Below are 12,688 nucleotides of genomic sequence, written 5' to 3' on the forward strand. Positions count from 1 at the left end.
AGGTCTAATAGGGCCGTTTTAAGTTGAATTTACTTTGTACTATAATTGTCGATTCTTAGCGATCCAATCCACATGTCAGTCTATTGTGATAAGCTGAAAATTGATCTAAGGCTCAATGGTTTAACGAGTATGTTTCGTAAGCTGAGCTTAAAGCACGACTTAGCTTAAGATTTGTTGGTGCAACCAGGCACAAGTAACTTTATTTGCAGTTTATACATATAAGACTAATATTAAACGTGACATTCGTTAGTTGAACCTAACTTCAGCCCGTGAGTAATGACTTGTGAGTAATGAACTATTATTCACCGGTAAAGTAATGGGTGTTATTATCTATTCAAAAATAGGGAATTATCAGCATGTTATTAAATGTTCGTAGAAAAAATTATTTATAAATACAATTTTATTCATGAAATAATATTACCGAATTACACTCCAGCTCATTCATTCAGTTCATTTTCTTAAATGTGACAGTTGTCTAAAATAGCAAACTCGCTGTTTTATTCCCAGTATAATAATATAGGTAGATGTTCCCCGGTATAATAATAATCATCTGATTGGACAGAATTAAACAGGTGATGAAAGATCTTAATACATGATTGAAAACTAAAATCATTAAAAAATAATCGCCGAAATTTTCATTTTTGTAGGTTTCTATTTGCCAAAATCTCTATGAATGAAATAATAATCAGCAGTAACTGTACGAGAGCTCAGTACCGTTTCAGACTTCGACACTGGTGTCTGACACCGTGCAGTAAAGCATTGTTTTAAATGAACGACTACAGACGAGCCACTTTTGAATGGCTGATTTTTAGTGGCTCGTGCTTTGCTGCAATTGAAAACCGGTTGCCGGGCACCGGTGCCTTGGTCTGAACAGGTACTAAAATTATATTATCGATTTGTTTCCCGAGTGACACTTTGACAGTTTTAATTTCATGACCCACAGGGGAGTGAAATTATGCCAAAGTGTCACGAGGGCAACAAGTCTATAATCATTTTAGAGATCGAGTGTAATTCACTGAGATTATTTCATGAATAAAACTGTCTTTTAAAATCATTTTAACTAATATTTTATTGACATCTTCACCTGAATAATTGCTAAACGTGTTTCTTGGTGGTATTCTCTGTGCCAAGTTGTAAAACATTAATTGTCATTCATGTCACTGAATGTTCATTTTTGCGTAGTAACGAAGGGCATCTGACGTAATGATTAACGACAATATATTATCAAAAATTATCGCTGTAATTTTTATTTCTGTAGCTTTCTATTGGTCAGAATCACCTATGAATGAAATAATCAGTAGTTATTGCACGAGAGCTCTAAAATTATTGATTTGTTTAGCGAGTTACACTTTGACAGTTTTAATTTCACGACCCGAAGGGGAGTAAAATTATGTCAAAGTGGCACGAGGGCAACAAGTCGATAATAATTTAAGATATCGAGGGTAATTCGCTGAGATTATTATTTCATGAATAAAACTGTTTTTTAAAATCATTTTAACTAGTATTTTATTGATATCTTTACCTGAATATTTGCTAAATCTGTTTCTTGGTGATATTCTCTGTGACAAGTTGTAAAACATTAATTGTCATTAATGTCACTGAATGTTAATTTTTGCGTAATTTGCGTAGTAACGAAGCGCATCTGACGTAATGCTTGCCGACAAGATATTATTAAAAATTATCGCTGTAATTTTTATTTCTGTAGCTTTGTATTGGTCAGATTCTCCTATGAATGAAGTAATCACTAGTAATTGCACGAGAGCTCCGGGATTATTGATTTGTTTCGCGAGTGACGCTTTGACAGTTTTAGTTTCACAACCCGAAGGGGAGTGAAATTATGTCAAAGTAGCACGAAGCACACAAGTCGATAATAATTTTAGAGATCGAGGGTAATTCGCTGAGATTATTTTATGAATAAAACTGTCATTTTAAATAATTTTAACTAATATTTTGTTAATATCTTCGGCTGAATATTTGCTAAACCTGTTTCTAGGTATTCTCTGTGACAAGTTGTAAAACATTAATTGTCATTAATGTCACTGAATGTTCATTTTTGCGTAATAACGAAGGGCATCTGACGTAATGTTTGACGACAAGATATTATCAAAAATTATCAGTAGTAATTGCACAAGAGCTCTGAAATTATTGAATTTTTCCCGAGTGACACTTTTACAGTTTTAATTTCATGAGCCGAAGGCGAGTGAAATTATGTCAAGGTGTCACGAGAGCAAAAATTCTATATTAATTTCAGAGGTCGAGTGCAATTTGTTGCGATTATTTCATGAATAAAACTGTTCAAAACCAAAATTTTATTGTAATTTATTTATGTAAGTACCATTAAACACACAGTTTTTATAAATATTTGACGATTGAAAGTCATCACTTTTATAATTTTTAAAACATTAATTGTCATTAATGTCACTGAATGTATTTTTTCATAGCAACGAAGGGCATCTGACGTAATATACTTAACGACGGCAGATTATCAAAAATTATCGATTTAATTCAGATTTCTGTAGCTTTCTATTGGTCACAATCTCCTATGAATGAAATATTCGCTGTAATTTTTATTTCTGTGGCTTTCTATTGGTCAGAATCTCCTATGAATGAAATAATCAGTAGTAATTGCACGAGAGCTCTAAAATTATTGATTTGTTTCGCGAGTGACACTTTGACAGTTTTAATTTCTCGACCCGAAAGGGAGTGAAATTATGTCAAAGTGGCACGAGAGCAACAAGTCAATAATAATTTAAGAGCTCGAGGGTAATTCGCTGAGACTATTTTATGAATTAAACTGTTTAAATCATTTTAACTAATATTTTATTGATATCTTCACCTGAATATTTGCTAAACCTGTTTCTTGGTGGTATTCTCTGTGACAAGTTGTAAAACATTAATTTTTATTAATGTCACTGAATGTTCATTTTTGCGTACTTTGCGTAGTAACGAAGGGCATCTGACGTAATGCTTGCCGACAAGATATTATAAAAAATTATCGGGTATAATATCACAAGAGAGTGAGATAAATTGAATATAATGCGACAGTTTTTCGAAAATTTGTTGTCTGGCAATAAACACGAGAGCCCGCAGGGCTCCAGTGGCTATTGCCCAATCTCAACAAATTTGAGTAAAAATGAAGCATTAATTTCTTATTTATTCTTACTGTCGTGTGATATTCGTAAGATTATTTTTTAATACGTATATTATGAATATTTTCTTAAATGTGACAGTTATCAAAACTAGGAAACTGGTTGCATTAAACAGAAACAATCTACTTAAAAAAATTCTATCGGTAATTTTTTACAGTAGATAATTCTCAGTATAATTTTAATCTGATTAGACAGAATCAAACACGTGATGAAATATCTTACTATACGATTGGAAGTTAAAATCATCAAAAAATAATCGCTGTAATTTTTATTTATGTAGCTTTCTATTGGTCAGAATCTCCTATGAATGAAATAATCAGTAGTAATTGCACAAGAGCTCTAAAATGATTGATTTTTTTGCGAGTGACGTTTTGACAGTTTTAATTTCACGACCAGAATGGGTGTGAAATTATGTCGAAGTGGCACGAAGCACACAAGTCGATAATAATTTTAGAGATCGAGGGTAATTCGCTTAGATTATTTTATGAATAAAACTGTCTTTTTAAATAATTTTAACTAATATTTTATTGATATCTTCGCCTGAATATTTGCTAAACCTGTTTCTTGGTGTTCTCTGTGACAAGTTGTAAAACATTAATTGTAATTAATGTCCCTGAATGTTCATTTTTGCGTAGTAATGAAGGGCATCTGACGTAATGCTTGATTGACGACAAGATATTATCAAAAATTATCGATGTAATTTTTATTTCTGTAGATTGGTCAGAATTTCCTATGAATGAAATAATCAAAATAATTGTATCAGTAGCATGCATAATATAATAAATCCTGCAATAAATTTCATTAAACTTTTATGCAGCAACAAACAACGAGTTCATTTCCAGTACATACCTTTTTATTTAATATCCCCACACGCTAGTGATTTTAATATATGTACTTTTATGGTTACTGTTTTTATGGTTTTTATGGAAACTGACGTTATAAAATTTGTTTTAATACAGAACATAAATATAATATATAGAAGTATTAAAAATAGGTGTATTTAACTGATTTTATTTTGGTATTTAATTTGCTTTTTATTTAAATCATCTGACCATAAAATACCACAAACATTTGCAATATGTAGTTGGAAATTTCCAATGATTGTTCTAAATTATTGGGTTGTTTATTTCGAAAAAATCTGTTTCATTTTACCGAACATTTTTAGGGATAAAAATATTACTGGTTAAATCAAGTTTGGTATAATGAATAAAATACGAAAATACTCATTAATTAAGTATGAAGTTTGGATTATAAGGGACCTTTTTTTGTTTACCTACTGAAGGACTACTGTTTACCATTTTGTTTAATTAATTTTCCTAAATATTTTAAAACAAAAGGTTTAATCTTAGATTATACCTGCACGTGTAATTTTCTTCAATTTCAGTGTTTACAGAAGCTAAAAATGAAGATATTATGCCTAGGGAGACCAAGCTATTTGATATCTGATTAATTATTTCAAATTAGAAATTTTTGCGAGCCCAATTAATACGCATTAAAAAAGTATGCATAAAACGTATTACAATTTGGCGAACAATAACAATTTTTGGCAGTACTTCTCAGTATATCTTTCAGATGCTGGTTAGTTAATATCTACTGAACGGGGTTTGGTTTTCATGAATTTTAAAGTAGTAGAAAATGATTCACATAAGTACCTACATTGCTCCGAATATGGAAATACATCTAACAAGCAGCATTGTTATAGTAATGCAGGATACTTCGATTCCGCTACAAATTTTCAAAATTCAGTAATAGACATGGATCGCGGGTACCCAAAAAAAGTTTATTGATAGCAAGCTGAAAATTTTTTAATAGCTTAACGGTGTCTACTTGGGCAAACTTTGATGTACGGGAACAGTGGAACAGGTTACAGGTTTGGAACGTCAGACTACGAAAACGTTCCATGTATTTTGTTGGACAGATATTCCAATTGATTTGTTACCCTTTCATTAAACTCTCATGCAAAAATCAGAATGCTATTTACCACCAACATAAGTCATTTGACATGTTCTACGTGTCGGATTTATTGAAATGCCCAACATATCTGTCGGACAAACAGTTTTTCATATATTATATAGGGTGAGTGGGGAGGTACGCACCAAACTTTAAGACTATAATATACGTAAAAATAATCAAAAATAACTCATATGCTGTTATTCGATTTTCATTGGTTTCCGTGATAAGGGGTGTTAATTTTTTTTTATAAACTGACGATTTATACAATTATACGACATACAATTAAGAATTTTATATTCACAAAATCTACAAAAAACTATAATTTAGCGTGAGAATAGGGATGATATCACAAATATTCAGCTTTAAAAATTTCAAGAAATTTTATTTAATAGTTATTGCTACATTGAAATTGTTTTTCCGAGAAAGTTTTTATCTACAACGTTATTAAGTGTAAACTAATAATGGGTCTAGATGAATTTTGAAAGCACCAGATTGAAGAAAATGACTAATGATATTAAATTAAATAATTTAACGATTAAAAAGTTTATGCTAAATGCTGTAAAATACGTTTACAATACTACTGTGAATTTAAGCTTATAAATATTTAAAATAATTCAGACGCATCAACGTGTAGAGATATAATTTGTTTTTATTCTAAATGATGGCAATTTTATGCGAATTAAAAAAATATCCTACGACGTTTAAAACCCTAGTAAGCCTTTTTTTTTTCAAAAATTAATCGGAATTTCAATTTATAAAAGTCACAATATCTCTGGTTTAAATCAACGAAAACTGATGTTTTTTTTTAATTTGGGGTACTTCCAGGCATAGATCATCAAAATGCGATTAGTTAATTTATTAATTCTTTATTTAACGTAGTACCTAATTAATTTAAACAATTTTTAAAAAATATTTATTTTGCATTTTACTTATTCTTATTACCATTATTAATAGAAAAGGTTATGAAATAATAAAAAACTTAAATATTGAGTACTTAAAACAGTTAATAAAATCTTTAACAATACTTATTACAAAAAACTAATTTTTATTTTATTATAAAAGCAAATTATTTTTATATTAAAATCAAATGTATACTTGTTAATTTTTCCATAATTATAATTATTATTTCTACAATAAGTTTTTCTCAAAAACATTACACAAATATTTTAAAAAAATTTACTGTTATAGACTTTGTGTATTTCTACTACTTTTATTATTTATAATTATTCAAAGTTTATAAGAGTTAATTTGTTTTAAATGTATGTGTGATTATTTTTAAGACAACTCATTGTAAAAATATTAAGCATAGTTCAAGAAAAATTAATACGTATAGATTGGATTTAAAAAAAAATTAATTTTTTTGTAAAATTTATTGACAATATATTATATTATTTATAACTAAGGTATGTAAATATTTAAGTTACCTATCATTATAAAAACCTTTTATACAAATTGCTCGGTTAAATAAACACTTCACAAATTAACTAATTAAATTTGTATAACCTATGCAAGGAATTACACCAAATAAAAAAAAACATAAATTTTCGTTGATTACAACCGGTAATAATAGGTTTGTTCTAGCATAAGTTTCAAACGGTTTGAAACCATCAGCGAATAGTCGACCAGTGCGAGTAGAGGGGATAGCACTGGTGACTGTATTATGTTCTCTCACTGATCAACTGTTTGCTGACGGTTTCTGACTAGTTTGACTGTTTGCTAGAACAAACCTATTATTGCCACTTTTATAAATTTGAAGTTATGAGTTACTCTTACAATATTTGAAAATAAAATATTTCCTTTTTGTTATTTATTTCACCTTTATGGAAACTTAACCATTCTTTAACTGTAAATGAGGTTAACTTTGTATGAAAATAGCGGAAAAATAGAATATACTTAACTTAAAATTTCAATATCCAATATAAAATTAGTAGTGAAAATAACTGTTTGTGTAATATAAATAACTTATAAATGCAAAAACAGGACAATATCATCAAAAAATCCAACTGACAGGGACAATTAAACAAAACCAGAAAGGCCACAAACAAAAATTGTACTTATTAAGACCCTGAAAATTGACCCCGAAAACGTCCCGAGAGTATTTTTTGTACCTATCTCTTTTCGATGTACTGACTCTAGAGCGTTTATAAAAATAACATGTATCTTTACTTAATCACAGGCGGTAGCTGGTTTGTCTTTAGTTTCATGCGTGGAAGACAATGCTGCTAGATAAAAAGTATGTGTTGAATCTCGCCAGATACTAATGACGCACGGGTAAAGAACCCTGGACTCAAGTATACATGTTGATGCGTCTGAGGTATTTATCCGTGTTGAGCTGCCCCCCCCCCCTCACTAGCAAAAATTAAAAAACAAATAGCCCTGATTTATGAGCTATTTATGAGCTTTCATATTCCGTAAATTAAAAATTTTGAACTCGTTCCACTGAGCAGAAATTTAATATTTTAGTGGGGGAGGGGGTTCGATTTTTGAGCTCATCCCGTTTATCCTCAAACGACTCTTTAATTGATTTAACTTAAGAGAAAAATGTTGAGAAACCTTAAAATATATCGTATTGCGGATATAATTCCTATAGCTATATATTCTAAGAATAAACTATTAAATCACGTGCATTTCGATTATTAAGCTACAACCCCTTCGCAAGAAAACCACCCCATCTTCCCGGCTTAAGAGAGAGTTGTACTTAAAATGCTTTAAATTAAATATTTGGCTACTACATATCATTTAATAGTTTATGAGCTCCAAAATTACGCGCATTTATATCAGTAAATTGCAATTTATTTTGTATAGTGCAGTCACTAAAGGTAAAAATCAACGATTACCTTCAATTTCGGTGAACCTTCATCGATTTTCACGAAAATTGGTCAGTGGGTAGAGGATACCTCAAGAAACAAAAGTGACATGGTACCACCTTGCGCCTTTACCCTGAGGGTGGATACCGCCCCTTCTTGGGGGTGAAAATAACTGCACAAATCAATAAAATGGCAAATTATAAGCAAAATTTGTTATATAAAGTTATTAAAATAAGTCAACACTTTTTAAGTTATTAAATATCAAAGATGTTAATTATTCGTGAAAAAAATGCATGATTTGAAGCAGTTTTTCGTAAATCACTGAAAAACTGTAAGTTTTTACGAAAAAGTTAATAGTAGTTTAATTCGTATAGCTTATATTCTAAGAATAATCTCTTAAATCACGCGCATTTCGATTATTGAGCTACAACCCCTTCGCAAGAAAACCATCCCATATTCCCGGCTTAAGAGAGTTGTACTTAAAATAATTTAAATTAATTATTTGGCAACTACATATCGTTTAATAATTTATAAGCTCGCAAAATATACGCATCTCAATTATTGAGTTGCAATTTTCTTTCTATAGTGCAGTCACTGAAGGTAAAAATCAACTATGACCTTCGATTTCGGTAAATCTCCATTAATTTTCACGAAAATTGGTGGGCGGATAGAGGATACATCAAGAAACAAAATTAACAATAACAACTTGCGGTTTTATCCTGGGGTATATGTCACCCCTTCTCGGGAGTGAATTTGATCTTCAATAACTCCATAAGTATTGCTTTATTTTAATAACATTATATAACAAATTTTGCTTAGAATTTGTCCCTCTCTCGATTTGTGGGGTTATTTTTAATGAAGTAATTTTCACCCACGAGAAGGGGTGACTTATACCCCAGGCTAAAACCGAAAGTTGTTATTGTTAATTTTGTTTCTTGAGGTATCCTCTATCCGCTCACCAATTTTCGTGAAAATGAATGGAGATTTACCGAAATCGAAGGTGATAGTTGATTTTTACCTTCAGTGACTGCACTATAGAAAAAAAAAGCAATTCAATAATTGAGATGCGTATATTTTGCGGGCTCATAAATTATTAAACGATATATAGTCGCCAAACAATTAATTTAAATTATTTTAACTACAACTATCCCTTAAGCCGGGAATATGGAATGGTTTCCTTGCGAAGGGGTTGTAGCTCAATAATCAAAATGCGCGTGATTTATGAGTTTATTCTTAGAATATAAGCTATACGAATTAAACTACTATTAACTTTTTTGTAAAAACTTACAGTTGTTCAGTGATTTACGAAAAACCGCTTCAAAACATGCATTCTTTTCACGAATAATTAAAATCTTTGATCTTTAAAAACTTAAAAAGTAGTGACTTATTTTAATAACTTTATATAACAAATTTCGCTTATAATTTCACCTTTTATTGATTTGTGAAATTATTTTTTATAAAATAATTTTCATCTCCGGGAAGGGGCGGTATCCACCCTCAGGGTAAAGGCGCAAGGTGGTACCAGGTCACCTTTGTTTCTTGAGGTATCCTCTAACCACTGACCAATTTTCGTGAAAATCGATGAAGGTTCACCGAAATTGAAGGTAATCATTGATTTTTACCTTCAGTGACTGCACTATAGAAAATAAATTGCAATTTACTGATCTAAATGCACGTAATTTGGGAGCTCATAAATTATTAAATGATATGTAGTCGCCAAATAATTAATTTAATGCATTTTAAGTACAAATCTCTCTTAAGCCGGGAAGATGAGGTGGTTTTCGTGCGAAGGGGTTGTAGCTCAATAATCGAAATGCACGTGATTTAATAGTTTATTCTTAGAATATATAAGCTATAGGAGTTATATCCGCAATACGATATATTTTAAGTTTTCTCAGCATTTTTCCCTTAAGTTAAATCAATTAAAGGATTGAAGGGGATGAGCTCAAAAATCGAAACTATATCATTTTAAGAGCCCATAAATAGCTCGTAATTCTGCCGTAAAAGTCGATTCAATATTCCTATTTTTAAGGAGGGGGGGTGGGGCTGACTCAGCCCCCCCCCACTCTAATATTAAATTCCTGCTCAGTGGATCGAGCTCAAAATTTTTAATTTGCGAAATATGAAAGCTCATAAATAGCCCATAAATCAGTGCTATTTGGTTTTTATTTTTTGCAAGTGAGGGGGGGGGCAGCTCAACACGGCTGAGTTATTTTAAATGTTTATAAGCTTAAAATCACAGTACTTTCGTATACCTATTTTAAAACATTTAACATAAATTTTTTAATTGCTAAGTGATCTAATTTGATAAAACAAGCATTTGTCTTCAAATTAGTGCTATCAGAATTCATGTAGACCTAATAATTTATGCAAAATAACGTTATACACAAAAGCTTTCTGGGATAAACAACAATTTTTCAATAACTGTTAAGTGAAATTTCTTGAAATTTTTACAGCTGAATACACGTGATATTATCTCTATTATTTGTCCCCCACGTAGCGTAACATTTGTCCCCCACGTAGCGTTCCGCCCCTGGAGATTTTACTTAGTAATGCCATGATCTACTTATTTCCAAAATTTGGTGCACTATCTCGATCACGAACGGCAAAAAAACCCCCATATATTTTTATACTCACCCCTGCCTACCACCCTTTGTACCCCAAGCAGCGTTCCACCCCTGATGATTTTACTTAGTTACGTCATGACCTACTTACTCCCAAATTTTGGTGCCCTATCTCGATCATGAGCGTCACAAAAAAAATAATAAAAAACGGGAATTTGACCCCTTATAACTACCTTCCTCCCCCACTCTGGTTTCCGGCTCTGGGGATTTTATTTATTTATGTCATGGTCTACTTATATCCAAATTTTGGTGCACTATCTCAATTACGAACGTCGCAAAAAACCCCTTATATTTTTTATATTCACCCCTACCCCCACCCCTTTGTCGCCCACGCGGCGTTGCGCCCCTAGAGATTTTACTTAGGTACGTTATGACCTACTTATTCCCAAATTTTGCTGCATTATCTTGATCATGAGCGTGACAAAAAAAAAATAACAAAAACCCCGACTTTGACCCCTTATAACTACCCTCGGCCCCCACTCTGGTTTCCGGCCGTTGGTGAAAGTCATGTACACAACTAATTCAACATATCCCCGTATAGTTTTTCCATATTACTTATTAGGCACAAAATCCGCTCCCAGCTCTTAGACTACAACTTAAAAGATTTTGTTACAAGAGTACATCGTAAAAGGAAAACCTAAATAAACTCTTAACACTAATTAACATATAATTTACTTACGTTTCTCCAAGAACTTAAAAGTTCCTAAAAATCCACTGGAGTTTGCTGTGTATGGGCTGGAATGAAATTCCAGCACTAAGACAGATCCAGACGAATATAATATATTAGGAACGTCTGCATATCCGCCGCACATCAGTATCTCCCAGGGAGTGTATTCATTCACACTGACGTCTTCTAAGTGCATGAATACTTTCAAGTAGTCTCCGAGAATGCAACTAGAAAATTTATGTTAATTAAAGTAATTACTTTTAAAGAGAAAACCGAGTGGTGTTGCTAAAATGGTAACTCGGAATTAATAATCGACTCAACTCTTTGTAAAATCAGGAGCGTTTGTTGCAATGAACGAAGTTATTCAGGAGAGGAAAAGAAAACTGCCATGTTTTGCACTTTAAATTTTTGGTTTGGCTTAGTAAAAGTAAAACGCGAAAAGCTAATTTAAAATTTTTGTAATTAGTAAAATGTAAAAGATTCTTAAAATAGTTATATTATTGTACAAATCCTTATATTTTTTAGCCTTAAGGGGTAGGAGCAAAATCTTGGTCCAATGCTTTTTAAATTCATTCATTTTTTTTCGAATCTTAATAAGATTCTAATAAGTATTTTTGATAAATTTAAACCCAATAATGAATAAACTAATAAAGTTTATGAGAATGAAACCTAGTAGACTAAGAAGGAAAATTCACGAAACAAGGAATATTACAAAAAAGAAAAAAGGCAAAAAAGAGGAAAAAATGGATACAGCAAATAGTAGAAACAGGAAAAATTAAACGGAAAACGTTAGAAGAAATGAAACATAGCACAAGACAGCAAAGAATGGAAGAGATGGGTGAATATGTAGCTAAACTAAACCCAAATCCGACACCTGAAAGGGTATAAGGTGTTAAAAAGGCAATATCCTAAGTGTCTACTATATACTAGTTCATCTTGTTAATTAGTATGCTTTGCAAAATAATAACTTCAATAATTGTCATTAGATTGTCTAGTTTATTAATTATTAAATTACATTTTAAATTCAAGATCCTGAACTTTATTTAACTTCTGCTGCGCACAATATTATTATAAGATACAAATTGATACAAAACGTTAGGTATGTACCAAACCTATCGGTAAATCTCTTATCAGTAAACGCCTTAGTAAGCAATGGTTGGTCTGTTATATTTGACATCAACGGATGCAGACTTTTTCACAATCAAAAGATAGGAGTGAAGAAGAGACCTGAAGCCACAGCAACAAATCTCGATGGATTGTATAAACTTAATACAATGGCTAAAGAAAAAGCTAACATTGCTAAACCTCAAAATTCACAGCTGTTATGGCATAAAAGATTGGGTCATTGAAACCATTTTAGCATGGATCTATTAAAAAATGGTATGGCAACTGGTATACACTATGAAAAACAAGAAACACCTGAGCTTTGTGAAAGCTGTATTAAGGCAAAGCATGCCAGAAAACCATTTCCTAAAAATCCAAACAAAG

General features: G+C 31.3%; 1 protein-coding gene across 1 annotated transcript in view; it reads right to left on the reverse strand.

The window, feature by feature from the left end:
• Window positions 1-12,688, reverse strand: part of LOC114325498 (suppressor of lurcher protein 1) — a 933,155-nt gene that overhangs the window by 387,307 nt on the left and 533,160 nt on the right. Inside the window, exon 4 of the mRNA XM_050648175.1 lies at window positions 11,213-11,427. Coding sequence (XP_050504132.1) covers window positions 11,213-11,427 — 215 coding nt within the window. The remainder of the gene's footprint in view (window positions 1-11,212; window positions 11,428-12,688) is intronic.

The sequence above is a fragment of the Diabrotica virgifera genome, chromosome 4, assembly GCF_917563875.1.
Source record: "Diabrotica virgifera virgifera chromosome 4, PGI_DIABVI_V3a".
Lineage (NCBI taxonomy): Eukaryota > Metazoa > Arthropoda > Insecta > Coleoptera > Chrysomelidae > Diabrotica > Diabrotica virgifera.